The 27,720-nt window shown below is 52.0% G+C and overlaps 1 protein-coding gene across 3 annotated transcripts; it reads right to left on the bottom strand.

The window, feature by feature from the left end:
* Nucleotides 1-10,498: 10,498 nt before the first annotated feature.
* Ubap1l (ubiquitin associated protein 1 like) lies at nt 10,499-27,636 on the bottom strand. 3 transcript variants are annotated; one of them, XM_063254330.1, is made up of 6 exons: nt 26,166-27,636; nt 20,689-20,932; nt 18,221-18,760; nt 16,524-16,733; nt 11,305-11,406; nt 10,499-10,905 (listed from the first exon to the last, which is right to left on the bottom strand). In XM_063254330.1, the coding sequence occupies exons 2-6, from the start codon at nt 20,806-20,808 to the stop codon at nt 10,723-10,725; spliced, it is 1,155 nt and encodes a 384-aa protein (XP_063110400.1). In that variant the 5' UTR covers nt 20,809-20,932; nt 26,166-27,636; the 3' UTR covers nt 10,499-10,722. The 3 variants fall into 3 exon arrangements, with proteins under 3 accessions (XP_063110400.1, XP_063110399.1, XP_063110401.1); XM_063254329.1 differs by lacking the exon at nt 26,166-27,636 and adding an exon at nt 22,642-26,159; XM_063254331.1 differs by lacking the exon at nt 26,166-27,636 and adding an exon at nt 22,642-26,159 and having other exon boundaries at nt 10,499-10,885.
* Between the last annotated feature and the right edge of the window lie 84 nt (nt 27,637-27,720).

Below are 27,720 nucleotides of genomic sequence, written 5' to 3'. Positions count from 1 at the left end.
GTCTTTTGCCGCTTCATGTACATGGACGTCCATACTTGGGCATATGCACCTGCAGGGTAGCATAGGACTTTTTGAAGTCTGAGCCCTGAACAAAAGACTTCTTGTATCCGAGCTATAAGGACAAAGGTACGTGCCTCTTAGTAATCAAATAACTTTGATGCTCAAGCTGGCCCCAGGGATGCTGAAAAGACCTGTGGTCCTTTTGCCCTACTCCCACAGCCCTCCCCTCCCCTTCCTCTCCCTTCTTTCCCTCCCTCCCTTCCTTCTCTCCCTCTCCCTCTAAGCAAGGGCTTTCACACTGAGCCCCATGCCCAGCACATTTTTGAGACAAAATCGTGCTACGTCATTAAATTGCCCAGGCGGGGCTCAAACTTGCAATCTTTCTGCCTCAGCCTCCCAGAGAGCTGTCAGGAGAGTTTTTCTTAACAGCACAGAGCACTTCTTGCTCTTGCCTCCTGACCAGTACTGGACATGTGAAATGTGTGACCCTGGGACCCATCGCCTTAGGTTCTCCCACCCACAGAATAGCCGCCTGCTATTTGGTGGTTCCTCTGCCGTGAGCAGCATTCTAAGATGTCTTGGGGGGGGCAGTACCAGGAACTGAACTCGGGACCTCATGCCAAGCAGGTGCTGGCTAAAGTCCTGGCCCTCTGAGATGTCTTTGGTACAGAATCACAACAGCACAGTATTCACATGGAGAGAACTATTTCCCACAGTGGACTGACTGGAGCTTTTAAGATTTTTTGTTTGTTTTGGTTTTTTGAGACAGGGTCGCATTCTGTAGTCTGGGCTGGCTTTGAACTCATGATAATCCTCCTGCCTCAGCCTCCTGAGTGCTGGGATTACAGGCATGTGCTAACATCCTAGGCAAGGTTTTAGGGATTATAAATGATAGGTAGCTCAGCAGCAGCACTGGGCCTCCTTTTAAGGGAGGAAAAAAAAAAAACTCAGAAGTCACATGACCTGAAGGGGCAGAGCCCAGCTTTGAACCCGGGCAACAGGCTTGTTCGTGCTGCATTTGCTGGACTGGCATTCTGAAATGGACAGACTTTTTCAGATGGGCCCCCGTGCTGCATTTGCTGGACTGGCATTCTGAAATGGACAGACTTTTTCAGATGGGCCCCTTGGCATCCGCCCCCTCTCACCCTACTCTCTGTGCCCACCGCTTTGGGGGCTTCATCTGCTCCCCGGGGCCAACCCCTTCCCCTCCCTCTCCTGCATTCTCACGCCTTGGGCTCTAGCTGGAACCTCATGGGCCTCTCCTGACAATGTACATGCCTGGGGCTTTGCATTTTCACAGCTCCCATTTCCTCTCAAGAACTGTGGGTGAGGCTTTTATGCCACTCTATCTGCTCCTCTGGCCCCAGGGTCCGCAAGGTTAAAACTGTGTGAGTGTATCCACTGTGCCCACCCTTAGCCAGGGTGGCCCCTGGGGCAGGCACCCTGCCTGGTTTGCAGGTGAGGACGACAGCAGGAGGCAGAGGCCGCCCTCCTGAAGCCCAGGATCTGTTAAGTGGAGGGGCAGGAGTAGGGGCCTCACACCTCGTCCCCTGGCCTCTCAACCACTGCAGGGTGTTCCGGTTACAAAGCAGGTGCAAAGAGGGCCCATTACAGAGACACATTACAGAGACACCTGAGTCCAGGGGGCGAGGGCTGGAATCTATCAGAGGCCAGAGCCTGACTCTGCTCGGGTTTTTTTTTTGGTTGTTTTGTTTTGTTTTTTGTCTTTTTGGGACAAGGTCTTACTATGCTTTTCAGGCTGGTCTCAAACTTGCAGTGATCCTCCTGCCTCAGCCTCCCAAGTGCTGGCATTACAGGCATGCGCCACCACACCCAGCTGAAATTGGTCTTTATCCAGCCCCCTAACCCCCAGTGCTCGAAGCAGCAGGGAACACTTCAGCACACCCTACAGACACTGTCTGCAGCTCTGCACAGCTGTCCACAAGCTTTCCCCTGGACTTTGGCTCTGGGTGTCTGGCACCCATGCCCTTCTGGCCCTCCAAGTGTTTATGTAGCTTGAGGGACCAGGGCAGGAGAGGTCAGGCCTTCCCACACCCCGCCTCCCTCCTTGGGAGGCTGTGACCTTGTTTGCCACTCTGGCCTGCTGGTATGGCAACCGGACATGTCACTCCTGCCCTCAGAGCCCTTGGGTGGCTCTTCACCCAGTGGAGCAAAACCCAGAGGATTTTGCTCAGGATCACCACCTCATTTCCATCCTTCTTTGGACACCCCAGGCCCACTCCCAGCACTGGGTACTTGATCCTTGTCCCTCCGCCGGGCTTCACCTCCCTCCCACCCCTGCAGGTCTTTGCTCAGATGTCACTGTCATTCTGAGGCCATTCCTGACCTTAAAGTCTGCCTCCTCTTTCTCTGCCTTCCCTACTTCCTGTTCCTGTTTATTTCTCTCCAAAACACTTGAGCATCATTTTTTGTGCTCCATGTACCTTTACTCACTGTCTTTCTCCTCCTACTAAAATTTGAACTTCCTAAGGGCAAAAGGGGTTTTTTCAGGGCAGGGGTTGCTTTTCAGTTTTAGGGAACTGAACCCAGGGCCCCCTCCAGCAGACTGAGACATCCCTCTACTAAGTTAAACCCCCAGTGCAAGCAGGACCTAGAACAGTGACTGGAACATAGCAGGGGCTTCGTAAATACCTGTGGAATGAATGAATGGTGCTCACTGGATATCTGCTGAAAGACTGAATGATCTCACTGATCAGTCAATCAGGGGAACCCTCAGGGAGGCAGACGGCAAGCTCAGGTCTCAGAGGGGAGGGCATCGCTTCTGTAGGGCCCCGGGCATGGGCAGGTGGCCAGGAAGACTCTGTCAAGTCCGCAGCACGGCTGGGGAGAGTGGGTCTGAGGGCAGCAGCGTTCCTGGGTCTCATCTCTGCCCTCCAGGCAGGGGACCAGGCTGGGGCCGGCAGTGCTAATCAGCCCATGAAGAATGGCTGCTCTTGGCAGTGGAGTATACATAGGCCCCGACTGTTTATTTTCCTTTGGCTCCAAGCAGCTGGGGCTCTTTTACGTCCCAATTGCTTTGCTTCAAGTTGCTGTCACTTTTCTGAACAGCGGAAAATTAACTGTGCTGGTGGAAGACACAGCTGTCAGGAGATGGGCCACCTCTGAGCATGCGAATCCTGGACCAGGGAGGGACGTGGGACCCGAGGGAGGGTATCTCATCCCAGTAGATTCTCTGCAGCCCCCAGGTCGCAGCTGCACTGGAGAGGGAAGCGGGGGGGGGGGCACCCACTCTGGTGTCTCAGCAACTAGGAACAAGTAAAAGGGAACTTTTGTGGGGTCCCTGGGGCCTCAGAGCCTCAGAGCAGGGAATGCACATCTCATCCATCCACCTTTTTTTTTTTCTTTTTGAGACGGGGTCTCACTGTGCAGTTCAGGCTGGCCTTGAGCTCACTTTGTAGTGCAGGGTGGTCTCGAACTCGCAACAATCCTCCTGCCTCAGCCTCCTGAGTGCTGATTACAGGGATTACAGGCGTGAGCCACCACGCCCGGCTTTCACCCACCTTTTTACAGGGGAGGAAAGTGAGGTCAGGAGCCAGGAAAGGACTAGATATGAGCAGCAGCAGCACAAAGGCCATCCCCAGCTAAATCCTATATCATCGGAACCTCTTCCTGCCATGCCAAGCTGGCCACCTACACTCCTGCCAGGATATCCAGGAGGGAGAGCCCCGTGTAAGCCATCAGGCCGGTCTTCCCTCACCCCACAGATCACCCCTCTCAGCTGGGCCTGTAAACCCAGTACTGCAGGAGGCTGAGGCAGGATGATCGAAAGTTTGAGCCCAATCTGGGCAAACCAACGGCTTAACGAGACCCCATCTCAAAATAAAAAATAAATGGGTGAGGAGAGGGAGTGTAGCTCAGTGCAAAGGCACTGGGTCCAACACCACAAATAAATAAATCTCAACCCTCTGCATCCCATTCTTTTTGCAGCCTGATTCAGCAAAGAGATTCAGGAGTGGGTGGAATCTGGACATTTGGACCCTTGGAATTCCCCTCTCCTACTCTCTCACACACACTTTTGCCCACTCATAGCCACGGCAGCTTCTCTTTGCAGGTAAGTAGTTTCATTCTCTCCAGGGCTTGCAAAGTGGTGCTAATTGCAAAGTTCCCCTTAGCAGAGGGAGCCTGGGCACTCAGAGGGGACCAGCTCTGCCTGGCCACCCCAGGGTGGCATCCCAGGTGAGACGAGCACTTCCACGGTGTGCAACCCTCCTTTCCGTGCTCCTTTCTACTCCACTTTCTCTTCCACCCTTCAGGGACAGCTCCGGCGAGGAAGGCACAGGGCAGTGAGTGGGACACCATCCTGTGGGCTGAGCTTGGCACTCGAGGGGACAGAAGCTGGTGGAGCCACTAAGTCTGGGCTTTGGCATTGGAGATCTGGGTTCCTGCCCCAGCTGCATGGCCTGCCAGCAGGGTGATCCTGGCAAAGATGGTTCCTGTATAAATGGAGATGAAGAGGCCTCACACAGTGGCCAGCTGCAGCCTGAGTGTGGAGAGCCTTGAACCTGGATTTCACTCTGTGCAGCAAACAGAGCGCTTCACAGTGACTCTGAGGAGGTGTCAGAAAGTGGTGCTGGATGCCCCCACACTCTGCCCTGTGGGTAGTCAGAGGGGCAAGAAGAAGCTGGGAGGCCACAGAAGCCAAGGTCAGGAGACTGTTTCTTGGCTCCTCCCTTTTTCCTCCCACCAGGTGGCCTTCCTGTGCAGCCCCTTCAGTCTCCTCCCCAGCCTCTCCAGGCCCTGCTGTCCCCAGCTTGCTTGTCCCGAGTGGCCTTGTCCTGTAAACAGCCCCTCCCCTCGGAGGAGCTCCTCTAATGACCAGCATGAGTGATGGCGCTGTCACCCTCCCTGGCAGGAGCCTGCTGGCCATGTGCCCTGTTCCTGCTGGGCCTCCGCTCTCCGGGCCTCTGTCCCTGGGTGGCTAGGCTTGGGCACAGTAAAGGACTCTGGAAAATGTCTCTCTCAGCGCCTGGCCCCATATTACAATGGTGGGAACCTGAGAACTGCCTTCCAGGCAGGGTTGGTGCCTCAGGAACTGGAAGCTGTGGCCTAGCTTCCCAAAGCCCTTGAATTTGAGGAAAAATATTGACCTTAAGGAGCTCTCCGAGGAGTGGCTGGGAATGGAATCAAAAGCAGACACATGAGCTTCTGGGCATCCAGCCTCTGCCACCTCTACATGGGCCTGGCTCCCTACTGTCCCATCAGATGTGACCACTGCCAATTTTACCCAAGGGCCCAAAGGGACCACAGCAGGAGCCTGGAGACCCTGGCTCCAGGCCCAACCCTGCTGTGTAACAATGGACTGGTCGCTTGGCCTCTCTGAGCCTCACATGGAGACTGTCACTGAGCGTGGCAGCTCGAGTCTGGGGCACACACTAGCTGTGGGTCAGATGAGAGCTTGTAGTCGGGGCTCCTGCTAGCAGCTCAGCCTCTCTGGGTTTTAGCTCCAGCACTTTCAGATCATGTGATCTGGGGCAGTTTCTTAACCTCCCTGGGGCTTGCTCAGGCAGGCATCATCAGTGGGCACCATCGCACCTGAACTCCAAGGGCTTTTGGGACCATGTGACTGTGTATAGAAGGAGCCTGGGACAATCAGAGCCCAGCCCAGGTCAGTAACCCAGAAATCTCTGTCCCTGGAGAGGAGCCACGGATGGGCCTGGCCGTAGCAGTCAGTCTGGCCCTGTGGCACACATGGGAACCCCAGAAAGGAGGCTCCCACTATTCCTCCTGTGGGCTCAAGCCCTGATCCCACTTCATTTAGGGTGCAGGACAGTGCTTCCCCTGGTGGAGCCAGGGGAGGTACATGCTGGGCGAAGGGACAGCCTCTGGGGTGCTCCCATCTGCCTGCAGAGCTAGAAGTGGAGGAAGTGTCTTTCCCTCAGGCTGTCACTGAGGGCCCCGCGGCCCCAGGAGCTCAAACAGTTTCTCTGAGTGGCCTCCTACCCTTAACGCCCCAAACAGTTAGCACAGTCACAGGCCATCTCCTTGGCCACCTGCCCCCATAAGGCGGGGTTTGGGATGACGGAACAAAGTCCTTCGTTATAGGGACAGGGCTAACTGCTTCCCTGAGCCACAGCACCACGCTGTCCTCAGAGCCCAGCCTGCTACTGACTACTTGGGGACAGTGATCGTGGCTCATCTCTGCTCAGCCCTGCTGCCGTGTAGAAGGTGTGCTGACCATGGTGTGGGAAGCCTTGTGCGGATTCACGCCAGGACACCCTGGGCCTCTGTTCACGCTGCTCCTGGCCGTCTGGCCTTTCTGGGTGCTGAGGTCTGGCCACTAAGCAGCACGGGTAATCACACTCTCTGGTGGGTCTTTCACCTGGGAAGTCAGCGAAACCGCTGTGGAAATCTGTTCCCTGTAAGCATGGTGCTCTCCCAGCCTTTTCCTGTTCTCTTTCATCCAGTAAACACTTCTGTATGTCCCCTCTTCATTACAAGCTATGTCCAGCTTGGGGTGGAGGACTTACAGAGTGCATCCGCTATTCCCAGCCTCGCCTTGGGGAAGCCCTCAGCACAAGCCCTGAGGGGTGGTGACAGTGCCCTGAGCACCATGACCTCCAGACCCACTGTGGCAGGCAGCTTCCACGGGACTCCCTCCCCCTGGCCGGAGACGGAGACCCTCCCTCTCTGCCCAAGTCTCTCGCTGTAGCCAGCAGGGAGCTGAGCTCAGCAGGCAGCAGCAGCCCTGGCAAAGTGATGGGTGGGATCTGCCACAAGGACTCCAGGTGGTTTAGGCTCATTGAGAAGGACAGAGCACTGGCTGGGGCAGGCTCCTCAGAAGCCACAGCCAGGACAAGTGTGGATTCCAAGGTTACAGCTAGAGTCAGACTGGCCCTGAGCGGTGACATGTGCCCTCTCTTGGGAGGACAGGCACTCTGACAGTACATGAAGACAGCCCTTAGCAGGAGGACGGGCGTCCCCAACACACTGGGAACCGAATAAGGGGCTGCTGAAGCCCGTGGGCTCGCCTGGCTGCTGGGCATCTGGAATCTGTGTTGAGCCTATGGTCTGAGGCTGGCATGTCTGGGGTCCCTGGCTCCCCTATTCTCTAGCTTCCATCTTTCTTCCTTCATCTGACACCCAGTTAATGTCTCTGCTCAATCTGGAAACCTTTTTTTTTTTTTTTTTTTTTTTTTTGAGACAGGGTCTCACTCCAGTGCAGGCTGGCCATGAATTCACTATGTAATCCAGGCTGGCCTCAAATACATGGCGATTTTCCTGCCTCAGCCTCCTGGGCTGGGATGACAGGCATGCACCACCCTGCACAGTCAATCTGGAAACATTTTCTTAATGACAAAAAATAAATAAAAAGTCATAAGAGTCCTGAGCAGTTAAATAGCCGGTGACGTTGTGTGGGCAGCTGCCCAGAGGACATGGAACTCATGTCTCTGAGTGGGTGGCCTTATAAGGACAGGTTCAGGAGGAGAATGGCAGGAGGGAGGGCCACCGGCAGGGGATGGGGGGGCAAGGGGGTTGGGCCCCCCACTGCAGGGCTGGGTATGGAGCTGGCAGGGGTGCCTGGCCAGGCCTATCCTGCAGGGGGAGCTGGCTGTGTGCCCCCTCCAGGGCCTTGGAACCAGGGCCAGCACTGCCAGTCCCTCTGCCTTCCCGCTGTCATCCTGGCCCCAGCGCCGACCTGCCTGGCCCAGCCTGGGGAACCCACTCCAGGGCACAGGCCACTTCCTGTTGTGATTCCTCTGCCACTCCCGGGCCAGCAGGTCTGCGGTGCCACCAAGGCTGCTGGGTGGGAGAATCAGGCACTGGTTTGTGTTTGCGTCAACGTCTGGGCCGGCGCTTTTGGATCTCTGGGTGGTGTCGCCTCTCCCCAGGACAGAGCAGAGCTCGGAGCAGGTGTTAGCAAGCAAGGGGTTGGCTGAGTAGGCACAGCTGGTAACGGGGTGGGATCTTGGCCTGCTCACTGTCACCTTCTCCCCACATGAAGGAGCTGAAGGTGGCTTTGTGGCAGGACAGAGACAGGGAGTTTCCACGGGGCCTTGGGGCATCTGGAAGACAAAGTCTGGGCCTCAAGATCTGGGGGTCAGTAGGTGTGTGAGGGAGGTGCTGGCCTAAAGAGGGGGCCCTAAAGCCTTCCAATCCTGTGAGGAAAGACACCCCAAGTCTTCCCTGAGCCAATGTCTAAGGTAAGCATGGTCGCCTATCCAGTGCAGAGGTCAGTGGAGAAGCCCTCCCAGACAGGCCAGGGGCAGGGTCACCAGTGGACAAGTGGGCAAACAAGTGCTCTCCAAGGCAGGTGCAGACCCCCAACTCCTCCGCTAACCGCAGACTGCCTGAGCCCAGCACATGTCCCCCCTCCCACCCTGGCCTGACAGCCCCTCCAGGACGTCGTCCACTGCGGAAGGCTGCCTCATGGTGAAGCAGGGCATCGAGGCTCAGCTTGGAGGCCAGAAGAGGCAACAGTGGGGGCCACGCCATCCAGCGCCCTGCCCAAGCCTCGAGAGCTGCCACCGCGTCTGCACACAGCTGCTTCCTGGAGCCACCTGAGCCCTGCAGGAGCCTGTGGATATGTTTGCTCCTCCAGGTGGCGCAGAGAGCTTCCCCCAGGTGCTCTGAGTTTGACTTCAAAGCCAGTGAGACTGGTCAGCTTCCTGAGAAAATCAACTCAGAAGGAGAGAAGGAGAATTGTCACCCACAGATCCAGAGGCCTTGGTTGCTCAGCAGCGTGGTCTGCAGCCTAGGGTGTGGAGAGCAGGAAGCAGGGGCAGGGTCCCAACAGCCCTCCAAGGGCTTGCACACCCTGACCCACCTCCTCCCGCCAACCTTTTAAAGATTCTGCATCTCCCAGGAGCGCTGCCACCAGCGGCCTTCAACACAGGAGCCTGGGGGACACCAAGAATCCCCACCGTACCAGCTGGAGGTCTGTCAGCTGTAAGGATGATGAAGTTGATGGTCAGAGTGAGTGATCACACACAGTGAGGAGCGGTCCAAATGCTCACAGAGACAGTGCCACAAGCTTCCCGGGTGCTGTTCCACCCAGCACAATGGAAAAGTCTCAGTATCTGTATTTTACAAATCAGTAAGGCACAAAGGGGCTTGGAACTTTCCAGATTGGTTAGTGATAGGCAACAGCTTCAGCCCAGATCTAACTTCAGGGTCCATGCTTCTAAACTACATTATTCTGCTTCCTAAAACATGTTTAAATTAACAATCTGCTCATTGCTGCCTGGAATTTTTTTCTTTTCTCCTTTTTATTTTTTTTAAGGCTAGGCTGTCCTTGAATTTGCAGCAATCCTCCTGCCTCAGCCTCCCAAGTGCTTGGATTACAAGTAAGCTCGACCATGCCTGGCCTGCTGTCTCATCCTTAAGCAAATAGTTCTTGTCTCAGGATGGAAAGGTTGGTGTAGGTGGGAGAAGATGGGAGTGGTTAAATGGGTGAGGGCTTGACAACTGGGCACCTCTACAGCAAGGAACTTAATAAAGCAGTAGACTAAGGCCAGGTAGATTTAATCAGAACCGAAATAACTTTGACCCTAAAACTGCATCTTAGAAACTGAACTCTAATTGTATCATCTTCTCCAAGGCTAGCTTTATTTTTGGCAATAGACACATGACCAAACTTTGTGCCATCTTGCTGATTTTTTCAGTTTTGCATCACCTTAAAGTGCATTGATTTAAAGTGATTTGAAGGCCGAAGAATACTGGGGCTTAGTGGTGTGATGGGGCTTAGGGAACTGGGCCCAGTCCCAGACTTCTTATGGGGGCTGCAGAAGTCTCCGAGACACCGCCAGACCCAGCCTCTGAGCTCTGAGCAACATGAGTGTTTCTGTTTGTGGTTTCACAGCACCAAATACAGCCTTGTCTGCAAGTGGCTGAGAAGCCTGGACTCCACTTGCCGTGGGGCGACTAGAAAAAATGGGGCATCCATGTCTTGGCCTCTGACCTCTAGGCTGCTTCAGCAAGTTACCCTTTGGCTCCCCTGGGGGCCTCTAACGGACAGATGTGGGGCAGCTGGAGACAACCTGGTCCTAATCTCCCCACCTCCCAGAAGATGAAAGGGGACATTCGGGCTGGACTGTCAGGGCAGAAGGGGGCCTAGCCTGGCTGGTCCAGAAGGCCACACTCACTGGCCTTGGGCCTGTGCCATTGTAAAGAACCCCAGAGAACCCATTATATAAAACAAACTGAGCTTGTTACCTGTAGTCCCGGATACTTGGCAGGCTGAAGCAGGAGGACTGCCTTCATCGTCCCACACCAATGAAACTGTGTCTTAAAGAACCAATGAAAGAACACCCAGGAGGCCACCATGCTGTGCTTTCTGAGTCAGAGTATCTGATGGGCACTGGCCAGGTCAAACATTGACTTCATCAGATTTTCTACTTTTCCTTTGGGGACATGGAGACCCAAAGAGCCCTTGAGCTCGACATCCACAGAACCCAAATCGGAACTTCTGAGGCTCAGTGGGGATATATTTTCCATCCCAAGACCAGCAGCCTACAGGACTCAAAACAACTGCCCGTCATTCTGTTGCTACTGTTATTGTTTTAATTTTCTCAACAGCAAAGTTATTAACACAGAGGGTACACATGGAACACAGGCAGGGTGCAAGGCTCAGTCCCACCTCACTGGCCCCTGCCTCGTCCTCCTGGAGCACCGCCAGCTGACCTCAGTGTTTCCCCTGCCTTGGGACTGTTTGTTTTTTATAGTGAACGTGCATAGCTTTGTCTGTGTGGCTCCGGCTGGGTTTCAAGGACACAGGCCAGTGGCCTCACAGTCACTGGGTGCCGGCCACCAGCTCCTCCAGGGCCTGCTCATGGCGGTTGCCGTGTACCAGCAGCACCTCCTTGATCCGCTGTGGCTGGAAACCCATGTCGCTGAACTGCTCCCAGAGGCGCAGGAACTCCCTGGCCTGTGAGGGGGTGGGGACAGCTGGGTCCCTGAGTGCCCTGTCCCTGTGCCCATTGTTCTTCCACCCAGAAAGCTGTGGCCTCATAGACCAGGCTGGGCGGCCCCTAAAGTGGTCTTGCACCTCCAGGGTGATGAGGCCTCTGACCTCCCTGACTCTGCTCAGGACAGAAGGCTCTGGCCTGGCCTGGCCTGGCCCCCACCTCCTGCTCCTCCCAACCCCTGTACTTGGGCGTGGGTGCAGGATAAGGAGCCCCAGGACCCTGCCCAGCCCAGTGACCAGCTTCCAGCCTGAAACCTGGCCTCCAGCTGCCCCTCTCCTGCTGCCTGCTCTGTTTCCCACCTCTGTCCACATTTCATCTCCTATCCTACTGCGGCCGCTCTGGGGACCGCCGTTACCCCCATCCTGCCGTCCCCGCTGACCTTGCTTTCAGAGTTCTGGAACAGCTCCATGGCCTCGTCCACCAGGGCCTCCACATAGCCCTGCTGCAGCAGCCTCTCCCGGGCGCTGAGGTAGCCGAGAAACTAGGCAGAAGAGGCAGACGGGATGGGATGGTAACAGAGCACCAACGAGCAGCAGTGGGGTGTGCTCTGAACTCAGGGCCAGGTGGGCCAGCAAAGCCCCACATGCTACCGGGCCCAGAGAGCCCCAGAGCCCACACAACCTGAGGAGAGGCCTAGACCTGGGACAAGTGGACCACATCCCCCACCGCTGTCCCAAAATGGAGGATGAAATCCAGGAAAGGGGCCATGGGAGTGGGGAGCCCCCACCTCCTGCGATCAAACATACACACTGCCCTCTCCTGGTGAGTACCTGCTGCGTCAGGACCTCCACCCCTCACTAGACACATCTGTTCCCGGGAACCCTCCTGAGCCTCTACAGCTTGGGAAAGGGATGGGGGCACGACAGGGGCCCAGTGGGCCCAAATCCTGGGTGCCATTCCCTGTGTAAATCACCAGGGCCCCTTTACCCTCAGGAGACAGTAGGTAAAGGTGATGAATGCTGAAAGGCCAGGGCCAGCGCCAGCCCCCGGAAGCCTCTGGCACATGGGTCTCCACTGGCTGTGTCCCTGCTGCTCCCAGGGCACCCCGAGCTCCCTACATGGCACGCACAGCCCTGTTATTGCTCCACTTCCTCTTTCTCCACCTGTGCTTCCTGCTCCAGTTGAGAGGGGCTGCTTGGTTTACCCCACAGCTGCATCCCTTGCCCCTGTGTCCCTGGTCTCAGCATGGCAGCGGGAAGGGGTCTTACAACAGCCGATGCTGCCTTTATGAAATGAATTAAGAATGTCCCTGAGGGAACTTACAACTTAGCGTGAGAGATAAATCAGATGCAAGACAACACTAGGGCCAGGTGAATCAAAGCAGGATTTACAGAGGACGGCTGCGCCAGAGTCTGTGCCAGAGGACGGCTCCTGACTGGGGGAGCTAGGGTTGTGTGCAGAGAAGGAGCAGGGCAGGTTTCTGCAGACCTTCGGAGCATGCAGAGGGCAGGATGGGCAGGCTGGGAGATGAAGGCTAGCGCACTGACCAGAGGATGAGCCTGGGTCACCAGGACCTTGCTCTGAGCACACACTAAAAGACACACACCCAAACCGCCCTGCTCAGGGGAGGAAACAGAGGTCCAGACAGGGCAGGTGATTCCAGGACGATGGCTGGGCTAGCTCTCACTTAATTAGGGCCTTGTCCTGCAGGGGGACAGTGGACAGGCCTGGAGGAGGGTGGAGAGGGCAGGGCTGGGCAGTGGATGCTCCTTTAGCTTTTGGCTTATCACTGTGCTGGTTCTCAACCTTGGGGTGCACGGCAACCACCGTGCATGCTTGGAAAACCACCGCCTTCACTTCCTGAGGCTGTGGCCAGGACACTGGGTGGTGTTAATAATTCTCAGGTGATCCTCACATGTGGCTCCAGGGACAGGTGACACCAAGCCATGCTGCATATCAGCACCACCTTCAGGGCAGGCCTGGGGATCTGCATCTGGAAAGATTCTGCTGCTCCGACTGCTTTTGGGGCCTACAGGGTTACAGAAGCTCCCCGGCTTGCTTCAGGACCCAGGGTGGATGAGAGAGTCTCGAGGCCCATGCCCAGTTCCTCCTCTGTCCTGTCAGTGGGGAACCCCCAGGGAGGGCCCTGCTGTGTCTGGGCTCCCTTGGCGAGTCTGGGCCTTGCCATGGACCTTCGTCCACGCCAGGCAATGGGCAGAGCAAGCCTGTAGGAGGAGGGACAGCGCAATGCACAAAACCTAGCTTTTGCATTTCCTCTTCTCCACTGACTCCATCACCAGTGCCTCCCTTAGGTTATCTGGTGGTTCTGTTCTGTTTTGTTTTGTTTTTGTTTTTGTTTCTGTACTAAGGATTGGACCTGGGGTCTTCACATTAAGCTACATCTCCAGCCCTTTTTTATTTTGAAACAAGGTTTCCTTAAGTCACTAGGCTGCCCAGGCTAGGTTCAAATTTGTGATCCTCTTGCCTCAACCTCCTAGACTGCTGGATTACACGGTGTACAGCCTCTGGCTTATCTGTCATGGGGAAGCAATCTGAACCCCAAGCAACAGCTCAGATGATGGGGGAACCTCACAGAACAGGGAGGGGAGATGAAGGCATCCAAAGGAGGGGTTGAAGGGAGGATAGAGGAATGGGGGGGCAGGGCCCCTGGGGCCACCCCATGACTGTCCACTGGGGAGGAAGATCACCCAGCGATGCCACAAAGGTGGCAAGTCTCTGTCTGGGAACACAGTGTCCCCGCTGCAGAGACCCTTGGTGCCACCCCAGGGAGGCCACTGCCCTGTCCTGGTTGTGACTTGCATTCAGACCTGGCCATGATGGGCCGTGCTGTAGCTTTACCAGGCCCAAAGGGATTGGGGAGGCTCACTGGTGCCCCCTAGTGGACCTGGCCCCTCAGCCTCCTGACGTGCTTCTTGGCCAAGCTCCCCAGCTGCAGCTGGGGGCTGAGTTGGTCTTAAATCTAAGAGCAGGGCTGGGGATTTAGCTCAGAGGCATAAGCGCCTGCCTTGCAAGCAGGCAGTCGTGAGCTCGATCCCTGGTACCGATAAAAACGAAAAAGACAAAAAAAAAAAAAAAAAAAATATATATATATATATATATATATATATATATATATATAGTAAATCTAAGAGCAGCCTGGGTTACTGTCCTCAGAGTTCTCACACAGGAACTGGGAGAAAAGCACTGTGTAACAGAGGTTCCGGGTCACACCGGCCCTGGGGCTGCCCCTGTTTGGTCAGCTGAACCTACCTAGTCTCCATTTTTTTTTTTTTTTTCTGCAAAGTGCTCAGGGCAGTAACATCACAGCAACCTTGCAGAATGGGAAAGAAGGGGACCTAATTGTATGCTCTCAGGCTAGGGCCTGGGGCAGAGAGAGTTTCGGGGTAGCCATTTGGGTGCCCATGCTGAAATTTCTCCTCCCGCAAAAGACACAGACTGAAGAGCTGGGGTAGAGCAGAAGCAGGAGGGTCAGGGCAGGAGCATGACCCCGCCCCCCAGCCTGGCCGCAGCACCCTGCTTCTGGCTGCAGCATGAGAGTCCCATTCCTGCCATTCCCTCCCCAGAGCAGGCTCCACCTCAGCCCTTAGAGGGTGAGACTGCGGAGAAGGTGCCCAAGCCCTCTGACGTGGAGACAGAGACAGGAAAAAAAGGAATAAATGCCAACTGCCCTGGGAACTGCTGTCCAATCCGATGCTCAGGGAATGTCACACTGGGGTAGGGGGCTGGGCAGTGGCATTCATGCCACCACCCCCCAACCTACCATGCTTCCCTTGTACCTTGGGTCATTTATCAGATTCTCAGCCCAGCCCTCAGTCTGTTCCCGAGTCCCCTTCTGTCATTTCCCACAGCCTGTCTCCTGCATCCTCGCCTCCAAAAGACTGTTGGATCGGGGCCTCTCAAACTCCTCCTTCCCGTCCCTGCCCCTCCATTTACTTGTCTGTCCCGCCTGGAAAATCGTCCTTTTTCCTTACATCAAAGTCAGTTTAATCTGGCTTCAAAGTCCAGCTCAAAGCTTGGCACCCACAGAAGCCTCTGCTGAACTCTGGAACCTCCTCGTGGCCCATTGAGGATGGCCATAAATTCTTCATGGTCCCTCCCATCCAGAGGCAGAGTCTCCTTTTCCTCCCTTTGAGTCTGTCTGGGGTGTTCTAAGACATGCTCTGAGAAACCGGGTACAATGAAAACGATGGTGTCCCAGTGCAGCAGAGGCTGCAGGAGGCCTTGCAGCTTTCACATGTGCTCTCTTGGAACCAAACTGGACTGCAGCCATGTGGCCTAGATGACAAATTCCACCACCACTGGGCCATCAGTAAGGTTCTGATTAAATTGCTCACCTGCAGCCACAGTGAGACCAGCAGAACCACCTAGCTCTGTCCGACCCTGACTATCAACTCAGAGTATCTCGAGCAAATAAATGGTCCTTGTGCTGAGCTACTAAAGTTTTGAGTTTGCTATAGAGACCTGCGTCCCTTGGGTCACCCCTTTCTACAGGCAAACGCTGGCTGAAGTAGATGTGTAAAGGTCCAACCACGATGTCAGCCCACTCAGGACACTCAGGGGCCAAAGGGGCCTTGGAATAGAGGGGCTGGTGGGTGTTTCTTTGGCTTCTCTTCCTCAGGTCTGGTCCTGAGGGTCTCTTTAACATCTTGTCTGCCCAACTCCACCTGTGCCTGCTTCCAGGAAAGCCTGCTCACCATGCAGGGCTAGATGTGCCTTGGCTTCCCCCTAGCTCTTGGCCCACCCCATGAAGTACCCAGTAAATAGTTAGGACTAATGGGGTAGGTGGGCAGTTGAAAGAAAGAGACAATGTGGGGAAACTGTTCCCTGAGGGGAGTGGCTAGAGCTGTGCTCCCCAGTATGGTCGCCACTGGCTAAATGTGGCTATTTGAATTTGAATTTAAATTAATGACAACTAAATAAAATTTAAAATTCAGTTTTTTAATCACAGATTGAAAATAACCACATATGGGTAGAAGCTACTATATTGGACAACACAGACTTTGTGTTGTATTGTGTGGTGGCGCATGCCTGTAATCCCAGCATCCAAGGAGGCTGAGGCAAGAGGACTGCAAGTTGGAGTCCCAGCCTGGGCAACTTCACAACTCTGTGAGATCCTATGTTAATGTTACATCCTTTTTTTTTTTTTTTTTTTTTTTTTTTTAAACTAGGGATCAAACTTGCAACCTCACGATTACCAGGCAAACTCTTGAGCTGCTGAGTTAAATCCCTGGCTCCTAGCATAATGTTAAAAAAAAAAAAAAAAAAAGTAAGAGGAGGGGGATATAGCTCAAGGCAAAAGCCCTAGTTTCAATCCTCAGTACTGCAAACAAGCAATCCACTAGAATAAGTTCTCTAGAATAAATTTTGGAGAGCTTTCAAACTGTCCAAAGCTCCAGTTCCCTGAATTTGGAGCAGGAACTGGACAAGGGTAGAGTACTGAGCCTCTGCCAGTGGGCATGGGAACCACTGATAAATTCCTGCAGGGGAAGCATCCGAAGGGTCTAGAAACTGGTTTGCAAACCCCAGTAATTTACACCTCTAAAAAGAAAGGAACAAGTCTTCTTTAACTTAAAGGCAAAAAGCCCCACAGCTGCTTGGCTCGGCTGTAGCCACCCCAGCTACATAGCTCCTACTCACTTGGCTCAGGCTCTGTCTCCCCGTCCTCTGCAGAGCTGTGATGGCCCTGGCCAGGGGGTATCCCAGGGCGACCACAGGCCTGATGAGCTCCTGTTCTTCCTGACTCAGGGCAGACAGCAGGTCAGCTGCAGAATCAGGGTGCGATCTGCAGGGCTTGAGAGGCTGGGGTGTCTCCCTAAGAGACGGCAGGCAGGTATACGGGCTGAGCGACTGAAACAGAGAATGGTGCGTCAGTTAGCACAGGAGATGCTGGCCTGGCTGGACATTTGAAAAAGCGGCTTCCAGTACTACTTTCTATACAGAGTGTGGCGCTGGTGCTGCTGAGAGCTGAGTCCTGCAGGCTCCAGCTCCCCATCTCCCTGGATCACTCACTTTACTCCTATGCAAAATGAGTATCTCTCATGCAGCCTACAGAGTTGTTAGGAGGCTTGAGATGGGAGCAAACGAGTGAGGGGCAGGAAGAGCAGTAAAGCAGTGGATACAAGGCACTGTTGGTGAGGCCGAGTTTCACGTACTGCTTTGAACACTGCCAATGAATGTAACAGGAAGCTGGGCATGATAGCATACTCTGCACTCCCAGCTACTCATGAGGCTGAGGTAGGAGAATCATTGGATGCCCCAAAGTTTGAGACCAACATGAGCAATATGATGTGACCCAGTTTTCCCTCCCCTACACAAAAAGAAAGAAGGAAAAAATTCCCAAGAATTAGGATAGAACCATCCTATTATCTTGTTTAACTGATATGGAGGTCAAAGTTCAGACAAGTTAAGGACCTGAGCCACAGTACACATGTGGGGCCTGGCCCTGACCCCAGGGGTTCCTTATCTTACTTGTAGTGAGATCTGAGCTAGGGTGCTTCTGGACACAGGCCAGCAAAACCCTAAACACAGCCCTGACCCCTCCTCCCAAGGAAAGCCAGAGCAGGGTGTGGATGTGGGCATGAGTTCCCCAGCCATCTCCACCTTAGAGGTCCCCCACCCCGCCCCACCCCAGGGTGGAGAACATCAGCACCCACAACTTGTCTAAGGTCAGGGGCCTCCAGTCTGTCTCTGGTTAATTCCACCTCGGCCTTATTCAGTAGCATCTCCTGGCCCAACTTCAGGACAGAAAGCTGTGCCCAAGTGCCACCTTCTGCTACCCATCCTGTCCCACACCATCTGCTACGGATCCAGATTTTATTGAGCCTGCTGCTTAAACAATCTAGAGGGGATCTCTTAAAGAAGGACACATGGCTATAAACACAAGACTGGGGACAGGGCCTTGGAAGGGACAAAGTGAGGGCCTTGAGGCTGCTGCTTCTTTGGCTGGGCTGTGACACCCACCCCATCCTGGGCAGCCTGGCCTTCTCTCCACACAGGACGCCGGTCTGGTGCTGGGTCCTGTGCTGAGGTTTGCTATCTCCGCCTTTAAGTTTCTGGCGGGAAGTCGCACTACCCGGAACGTTCTCCAGGAGCCTCCGGCCTGGCCAGCCCGCAAAGCCCCGGATCTGTGGCTTTTTTCCTTAACAGAGGTTCACCGAGCACCCGCTACGGGTCAGGCCAGCAGCTGTGCCCTTGCGCATTGAGGAGCCGCTCCTGCCTGCGAACCCGGCGGCGAAGCCCGGGCCGCGAGCGGACGGCCCGGAGCTGGGACCTCTAGGCCGAAGGCTCCCGAGACGGGGCGGAAGGAACCGAGACCGCGGCCGCGCGCTACTCACCGCGACCGTGGGCTTGTGGCTGCGCAGCGGGGCCATGGCGCCGGCCGTGGCGGGCCGCGGGGGCAGCGTGGGGCTGAGTGGAGGCGGCGGTGGTGGCGGTGGCAGGGGCCCCGGGGGCGCAGGCACCGAGCTCAGGCTGCAAGCACGGTGGCGGCGGAAGCAGTGCAGCAGCGCGCGTGGCCGCGCGGCCAGGCTGCTCCCCGACAGCCGCTCAAGCAGCGAGGGGCGCCGGCCGGGGTCGGGGGTGGTCGGGGAGCTGGGCCGGGAGCTGGGCCGGGAGCCACCAGGGCGCCTCTCATCCTCGCTGGCTGACGAAGGGTCCTCCTCGTCGCCGCCGCTGCCGGCCTCCTGCTCGCCTCCGGGTGGCTCCTGGAGTCCGGGCTCCGCAGGTGCAGGTGCCAGGCCGCTGTCGGGACTGAGCAGCAAGAGCCAGGCTGGAGGGGCCGACGCCGTGCCCTGATCACCGCACGGGTAGGGGCCGCATCCTCGGGTGGCAGCCTCAGCACAGAAGAGAGCCTTCCTTTCCAGGCTGAAGTCGTGCTGTGGAGAAAGGGGTGGTGAGGGGCGAACCAGGGCTGGGATTCCCACCACCTGTCCCTAAGCTGTGAAGGGCTGGAAAGATTTTATCAGCGTGGTCATACTGGGAAGCACGCTAAATGAACTTTGGGGTTTTTATACAAAAGAGGAGCAAAGGCAAGGGCTGGGGTTTTGCAGCCCTTACTGGGGCGTTACACAGCTGGTGGGGAGGCGGAGGTCTGGCTGAGGGGCAGCTCACATAGTTTCCTGAGGTCCTTGGACAGCCATTCTCATCTGAGGATGTTGGTTTCCCTTGTGAGATACCAGCTCCTGGGACGCAGCCTGTTTCCCTGCATGGTGTAATTGCTCTCCCTAATGTGACAGCGTCATGGGGTGATGTGCAAGGTGCGGCTTTTCCTGCAGTCTGAGGTGGCTGTAGAGTTAGGACAATGACTCAAGACTTCTAGGCATTGTTCCAGGGGGTTTGGAACTGGACTCTGTAAAAGTGGTTGGATGTCCTTCCGAATTCTGAAAATCACTCTCATCTTGGTGTCCTCGGTCTTGAAGGACAGTCTAGGTACATGTAGGGCTAAAGAACGTTGTAGGGATATGATCCCAAGTTCTGGAGGGTAAGGGAGAGGCCAAACTTTATTCTGTTCTTAGTTACCCACTGGGCATCTGAGGTCCAGCTCCAAAGTCCCTGTGACAATATCTCCCCCCTCTTCTTTGCTGCTATTCAAGGTTACTTTGAAGACCATGAAATGTGATGATCTAATCTTTGATGAGCTTTGCTAAATAGCTTCAAGTATCATCCCTATTTCCAGATTATGAAATGACACTCAGACAATTTTATTTGCTGAGGGTAGACCGGGGGTGAGTGGCCATGCTGGGCTCCTGTCGACCAGAAGGCAGCGCTTTCTCTCCTGCATGATCAGCAATCTGTACAGCTCAGAGGGAGAGCTCTTCCCAGCATGCAGATGCCAGGCCCAACCCCTAGCACAACAGCAAAAAGAATGATCTAATGCCGACACAAGTGCTCTAACTTAGAGTTTACAAATGAAGCAAAAATAAAAAATTGTGGTTCCCTACCTTTAAGTTAACACACACACACACACACACACACACACACACACACACACCAAGAGCAGAAAACATAAAACTCCATTAAAAATACAGAAATTTTAGCACGTGCAAGACCCAAGTTTTGATCCCCAGCATTGCAAGAAATAAATAACTATATAATTTTAATAAGCAATTTCAGTGCTCTCCTGTGGCCAGTTAAGGGAAAAGCTAAAGTAAGGGAAGTTGTAGTTGGGGAGAGGGAGAGAGAACGAGTAAACAAAAATACAAAGCCAGGTGTGATGGCGCATTCATGTGACCCCACCATTTAGGAGGCTGATGCAGGAGGATCACTATGAGTTCAAGGCCAGCCTGGGCTACTTAGTGAGTTCAAGACCAACCTGAACTATATAGTGAGACCCTTTTTCAAACACTGTGTCTCCTGTGCCCCCTCCCACCCGTCTCCCTGGCCGGACTGTGTTCTCTTCCTGACTTCCCTGCAGGGGCCCTCTGCTCCAACTTAGCCTTCGAGCCTCACCTGACTCACACCTGGTCTCTGCCCCACTGCTAACTGACATGCAGTGACGTGGAGTTGGAGCCTGGCTTTTAGTCTTGTAACTGCCAAGCATTATGAATAGTCACCTTCTTTCTCTGAGTCTTAGGTTCTTCATGTGCAATGAGTGAGACACAAACTGGTTTCCTAAGTATCTGGTAGCCAGGGGCAGCAAAAACCCAACAGCCCCCAAGAGGCTCCAGCCAGCTCCACAGTTCCTTTATTTTTTCAGGATCATGTGAATATTGCATTCTCCCCCAGACCTACCTATGCAATAAGCTTCTCTCCAAAACCTTCATGTAAGCTCAACTTGCTGACAAGGGACAAGAGAGACCCTTACCATGGAACCCAGCAGGAGCTCCCTGCAGGCAGGGACACTGAGCTCCAGTGTGGGGAGAGACTCTGCGCTGATCACGAAGCCCTTGGACACCTTGAAAGGGACACCATCGAGGGCACTCATCCTGTCCAAGGAGTGTGAAGATGGCTCGGCAGGGCTGGGCAGACTGCCTGGTGGTACGCAGAGTGTAGAGTCCTTGGTGGTCTTGCCACTGTCCTGTACAATCACCTAGCTGGGCCCCACACCACTGGAAAGGAAAAGACAAATCAAAAAAGGGTCTGCAACGCTGGCTGTACAGTATCTCATCACGAGAGATGCCACCCCAGTGTTTAGAGAAAAAACAACACTAAGTTATACAAACCCTAGCAAAGAAAAAAAAGGGGTACTTCCTAATCCACTTTGACCTCATCAATTTTTTTGGGAGGGGGTGCCGGGGATGGAACTCACAAGCTGCTTATGCCACTGAGCTAAATCTCCGGCTTCCTCATCAAAATCTTGACACTGAACTTGACAATAAAATTAAAAGCCACTCTTTCATGAAGATAGATGCAAAAATCTTAATAAAAATAATTATGCATAAAACACTGCTAAGCAGGACTTATTCCTGAAATAACAGATTAGCTTAACATTCCAAAACTAATTAACAGGAGTAATGATTACTATCAATAAAATAAATATGAAAAATTATAGATGCATATATCTCTATAGAGGCAAAATAATAAAATAGTCATTCATGATTTTAAAAAACAACCAAGCCAGGTATAGAGGCACATGCATGTAATGCTAGGACTCTGGGAGGCTGAGGCAGAAAGATCACAAGTCAAGTTAGTGAGACTTTGTCTCAATATAAAGAATTATAAAAGGCTGAGAATATAGCTCAGTGGTAGAACAGTCCTGGGGTCAGTTCCCAGTATCATGAAACAAACAAACATACAAGAGGGCACAAGCCCTCTTAGCAATTTAGGAAGTAGTTTCCTTAGCCTAAGGAAGACCATCTCAGCAAAGGCATGCTAGCTAGCTCATCCCTGAAATCCCAGCTACTCAGAGGGCTGAGGCAGGAGGATTCTAAATTTGAGGCCAGCCTAGATAACTTAGTGAGAACTTGTCTCACAATAAACAAAAATAAAAAGGACTAAGGAGATAGCTCATACATGGATACTTGATTTATAACAAAATTGGTCCAGTAGAGCAGTAGGAAAGGGAAAGTTCTTTTTAATGAATGATTTTGGATCAATTGGATATCAATCTGGGAAAGAAAATCCAAAATCAAAAGAACTGCCTTGGGGCTCAGGGTGTGGCTCAGTGGTTTGATCCTCAGCACTAGAAAATAAACTGGAAAATAAAAACAAACAATGATCTGATATCTACTTCACACTGTACACACAAAAATCAGTCCTAGGTAGACTGTAGATGTCTCTGCCAGAGATAAAATAACAAAGCCTAAAGATAAGAGAGTATATTCAAGGCCTTGGAACAAGCAAAAACTTCTTAAAGAAGTTACATAAAAAGATTAACCATAAAGAAAAATAACCAACATTAAGAGCTTCCATTCATGAGTATAAAAAATGAGAGTGGGAGAAGATATTTGCTATACATCAAACAAAGGACTCACGTCCAATAGATAAAGAACTTGTACAAACAATGAAAAAGCAAGGGGTTTTAATGTGCACTTCACAAAAGAAGACATCCGAGTAGGCAATAAACATGATCATGTGTTTAACCTCATTGTCAGGTATATACAAAATAAAAGTGTGATACCACCACACACACACACAGTACAAAAAAGACCAATGATGTCAAGTGTTGATGAGGAAATCACTTCTGTGACTCCCAAGCACTGATCAACAGCATCTACTAAAAGTGAAATCCCAGAATTAAAAACCCATGCACAGATCACTTCTTAGGCTTTTGGCTAATGCGCAGGGTAGCATCTATCCTTAGTTTAGTAATACTCACCGGCAACAGGGACTGAAGATCAAGTCTGTTTCTTTGAAGAAAAACGGGGGAGGAAAAGTCCTCATTTACACCAGATTTAAGCTCACAACTGAGTAGAACATAAATCTAGCCTCCCGAGCACAGCTGGTCATCTTCCGAACAATCAAGGCTGACCAGTGCGTGCCCAAGCTCATGCAATCTGTCACCCTTGGCAGGGTGACGCAGAAGCCAGCTGCTTGCAGGTCACCGTGCGGTCAGCCCGTTCCCTGCGGGAGTGCATTGTGCAGAGGTAGTGGGACAGGTCAAATGAGGGCAGGGGCAAATCCCTTAATCCCCGGCTGTCCTGCGCCTGTCTGTTCTCATCAGTGGCCTTCCATGCAGGGGCCGCCCATGCCCTCCCTGCAGCCTCTGCGGGCAGCATCCGGCCGCTTCTACGTAGCCAGCTACCTGGCTGTCCTGGCAGCCACTGCTGACAGGGCACCTGCGATCTGAGCTGTCCCCGGGGCCAAAGGGAAGATCAGCAGGTTTTGGCGTCCTTGCCTTGCTGCTTGCATGTTCAGCCCTCATTTGAATTTTCATCCACTGAGACTCGGCTGTGAGTGATCTGTCACTTAGCTCCCCATCTTCACCCCAGCACCTGCCTCCTAAGAGGCCTCCCTAGTCAGCCTTGAACCTGCTTTTAAGGCAACTAGAAGATTCTGGGGTCTCTCCTCCTCATCCTCTTTCTTTTATGCTGTACTAAGGACTGAACCCAAGACCTTTGTACTGAGCTTATATGCTCTGCCCTCTTGTGAGACAGGGTCTCGATAAACTCTTAAATTGCCCAGTCTGGGCTTGAACTGGTGATCCTCCTGCCTCAGCCACCTAGAATGCTGAGATTATAGGCAGGTGTCAAGGAGTACATCTTGGGCTCAAGGAGTACATCTCTTAAAAGAAGCACCAGGGTCCAGGATTTAGTGCCTGGCAAATGCAAAGTCACGAGTTGTCGGTACGCAAGGGCAAAAAACCAAAAAATAATATACCCCGATTGATGTACTTTAAAATTTTATTGTAGTTCCCCCCCTTTTTTCTATTTATCTTTGAATAAAATGGATTCAAAAAAGAGAAGCATAGGCTATGGTTTAAAATATGTAGAGTATATTTTAAAATGAGGGCACCTCATCAATCACAAAATGAGAAGTGTAGATCATTAGGTAATGATACTAGGGATCATGGGCAGCCTGTCCCAAGGAGTGGCTCTGGAGACTGTTCACGTCCTTATGTTGCTTGGGGACACACAGATGGGATTGCTCTAGACCCCGAGTGTGGGGGAACAGCCTGGGAGCAGGGACAGGGTCAGATGGAAAGCAGGCAAAGAGCTGAGCCTCAGAGCAGACACTGCTTGGCTCTTAAGACTAGGAAGCTGTCTGCAATGAAATGCTTACCAGGCCTGGTAGTACAGCCTGTCATCCCAGCCCTCTGGGAGACTGAGGCAGAATGGTCACAGGTTCAAGCCCAGCCTGAACAATTTAGCAAGACTCTGCCTCTAAATAAATAAATAATACAATTAAAAGAGTTGGGTGTATAGCTGTGTGAAGACTCAAGGCAGACAGAGGTCAGCCCCTGGGAAGACCTGAACCAGGGCCAGGTCACACACTGTTTAATTAGGAAGTAGAGAAAGTCCTGGAGATCTGATGAGTGGAGCAACAGAGAGCCAGTCCAGGGCCCTGTGCTCCCTGCGCAGCCTCTCTGAGCAGCGAGTCGAGGCTGCGGCACCGGTCCAGGGGGCCTTGTTTTTAAAGCTCCTCGCTGTGCGATTTAGAAGACTTCATCCTTGCCCTCAGCCTCAGTGAGCTGTCAGTGATTCAGTTTCCGGTCTCTCATAAACACAACAGCCTGCCAGACATCTTCCTCCCCCAAAGCGCTCTTCCTCCCCAGAGCTCTGGGTCCCAACGGCAGCACTGACAGAAGCCCGGGAAGAGCCACTCCTAAGGCCTCCTCCTTGCCCACCACCCACCTCCAATCCTCTGCTGACTAGCTGTTAAACCTGCGGCGCCACGATTCACACAGCGCCCCCTGCCGGCGGCACGGGGACCATGCTGCCCTGCTTCCTCCTCTGCCTCCCAGCAACCGCCAGCCCCCTCTCGCCGCATCTTACTCCAGCCTTGTCAGCCTTCGCCCGTGGTATCCTGACGCGCCCCAGATTCCTGGGTTCCTCACTAGTTATAAACTGTCAATGTTTCACGGCCTAGCTAGAATATTACTTTCCTTGACCTACAGGGAAAATCCTGTAGTGGGGTTGTTAGGTCCACAACTATAGTAGCTTTTTATCGTTATTATTATTTTTATTGTGACCCACGACATATTTTGTGAGCTGGTTTACACGTATATGGGCAGAATCATCATTCTCCTCCTTCCAAGTAGCAGGCCTTGAACTCACAGCCTCAAGCATATTTGGCAAGCACTCTACCACTGACCTACTCCAACGCCTGTATTTATTTTTTCGATAGGGTCTTGTAAAGTTGCCCAAAATGGCATTGAATTTGCAGTCAACCTGCTTCAGCCTTCCAGGTAGCTGGGGTTATAAGTATGCACCACTACATCCAGGTTGCAATAATTCTTACCCTTACAACATGACATTATTTTCTATTATTTTGCTTCATGTTAAAAAAAAAAAAAAGTTCCTACTTTGTAATGTCATAGAACCATGCCTTCTCTTTTAAAGTACCCACCTGGGCTCAGCATTATAAGCGCCTGCCTGGCGAGCATGAAGTCATGAGTTTGATCCCAATACCAAAAAAAAACCTCACCTTTTTTTGTTCCTCAGATTCACAACCCTCTCGTCTCAGCCCCCCAAGTGCTGGGATTACAAGTGTGTACCACCAGGCCCAGGTACTCTGTACATTTTTAAATGATTATTGAATTAACACCTTGTCATCATAATCTGTACTCTGTTAGGTTAGGGAATATTTTGTGTTTTGCTTGGCCTTGATAGGCACTTTCTGAAAAACACTTTGGGTAATGAAAAATACAAATTAGTAGTAAGTACTTTTCCTTATAGAACTATCATAGCCTCTTTAAAATAAAATTTAAATAAAAAGAACTATCATAGCTATAATTAATGATTCAATCGTCTGTGTCATCATTAAACTTCTATAATGATGAAAAATGAAAATTCATCTCCCAAAGAAGACAGCTCAAATCTTGATTCCTAGCCACCACGAATAAAGCTGAGAAAAGCCCGCTATATCCCTGCATAGCTCTGCATTCTAACTGCTCCTGCCTCAAAGACCTCGATCTTTGCTTCAGAGAGTGCAAGAAAGAGTTTATTCCAAAAAGCAAATGGAATCTGCACTGGATGTAAATTCCTCAGAGGTGGCAGGATGTGGCAAGCCACAACCTACTGCATGGCTACACACAAAGGTAAGTAAGTCATTACACAGGGATGAATTGTTGGCTCTACACTTTTAAAAAGTCATTTGGAACTATCTCATTCAGTCCCATACTCTTTTATCTTTTGCCATATGATACTTATTTAAATGGAACAAGATGTACTTTGTACTTACCTTTTAATTCCCAGGAGATCTTCCCTGTGGACAAAACATTCAGAAGTGAAGGGATAGACAGCCAGCCAGTATAATCCTGGCTAAGACTCTCCTCACAGAAGTCAGGTGCTCATGGAAACATGAATGGTTTTAGAGTGATTAATTTGGTTGGCTTGTGGCAGTGAATTCTTCAACATCATAAACTCATCCAGTTGGGAGAAAAAAACCCTTAGTATTTAATATATAACTAACCTCTCTTACACATATTCTTGCATCTTTATCTAATTTCTTTATTTAAAAATGCTTTGTTAGAGTCTTGTACGATTCCAGATCTCTTCTCTGAGGAAGTGAGTATTCCTGCAGTGAATCATCATGCAATGAGACAGGATCTCACTGTGTAGGCCAGGATGGCCTCAGACTCACAGCGCTCCTCCTGCCTCAACCTCCTGAGTGCTATGATGATAGGTGTGTGCCACCCACCTGGCAGCTAACAGTTTTATAAAAAGGACATTATTTAGAATTGCACTGAAGGCTCAACAGAACTTAGCAACAAATTCTGTTGAGTGGAAAGAGTAAGAATTGACCACCAAAAGTGAGCAGTAACAAGGAGCACCCATGACATGCAGGTTGTGGTCTATGAGCAGTTCTTCCTTTGAAGAGGAACCGGAACTCACTGTGGGGCAAAAATGACTGATTCTAGGCCTGGAGCAGCAAACATATGAGATAAATTTAGAAGAGAATTCTGGGAGTGCCTGGGGACTCAGGAGCTGAGTCAAAGAGACACCTACTGACCCTAAGTGGGACAACTGATAAAAGGGGCTGAAAGATGAGATCCAAGTTTGTCAGAGAAAAAAAGGGGGGGAGGGGGCTGAAAGAACAATGTTTGGATATGAAAATATAATACTTAAAAATCACTAGCCACCTCTGAGTGGTGGTAGGAAATCAGCTCATTATTTTTGAAAACTAGTAAATAAAAAGAATTAAGTGTTTATCTCTTGCTCTTCTATTCAAATTGTAACCAAGTAATTGGCTGGTAACAGGAAATTTCTCTTTTTAGAAATTATTCCAGCTACTAACCAAAGAAAGAGAAATAGTTATTACTATTCTAGTGAATCTAGGTTTTGAGATTATATATATATATATATATATATATATATATATATATAGTCTTTTTGAGACAGTCTTGCTATGCAGTTTAGGCTGGCCTTGAGCTTACTTTGTAGTTCAGGCTTGAACTCAAAATGATCCTCCTGCCTCAGCCTCCTGAATGCTGGAATGACAGATGTGCCCACCATGCCCAGCTGTAACTGTTTTTTTTTTTTTTACCAGGGATCAACCTCATGACCTCACACTAAATCCCCAGCCTCCCAGCTAGGCTTTGAGTATTTTTTTTTTTTATTGGTACTGGGGATTGAACTCACGACCACGTGCTTGCAAGGTAGGCGCTTATGCCGCTGAGCTAAATCCTCAGCCCTAGGCTTTGAGTATTAGAGGATTCTCATATCACAAAGAGACAAGGAGAGGGCCAAGACTGTGGCTCAGTGACAAAGCCCTTGACTGAGGTGTGTGCAGCCCT

Source organism: Cavia porcellus, unplaced genomic scaffold (genome assembly GCF_034190915.1).
Source record: "Cavia porcellus strain 051 isolate PalLab524CR breed Dunkin Hartley unplaced genomic scaffold, mCavPor4.1 scaffold_8, whole genome shotgun sequence".
Lineage (NCBI taxonomy): Eukaryota > Metazoa > Chordata > Mammalia > Rodentia > Caviidae > Cavia > Cavia porcellus.
Note: the sequence above shows the minus strand (reverse complement) of the source record. Positions and strands in the feature narration are given on the sequence as shown.

Excerpts from the sequence above, each read along its gene's own strand:
- Ubap1l (XM_063254330.1), bottom strand. The coding sequence starts at position 20,808 with ATGAGTGCCCTCGATGGTGTCCCTTTCAAGGTGTCCAAGGGCTTCGTG. Across the intron at positions 11,407-16,523 it reads GGAGACAGAGCCTGAGCCAA|TTTCTCGGCTACCTCAGCGC; the intron begins GTGAGTAGGAGC and ends TCTTCTGCCTAG. Across the intron at positions 10,906-11,304 it reads TCCAGAACTCTGAAAGCAAG|CTGTCCCCACCCCCTCACAG; the intron begins GTCAGCGGGGAC and ends TCAGGGACCCAG.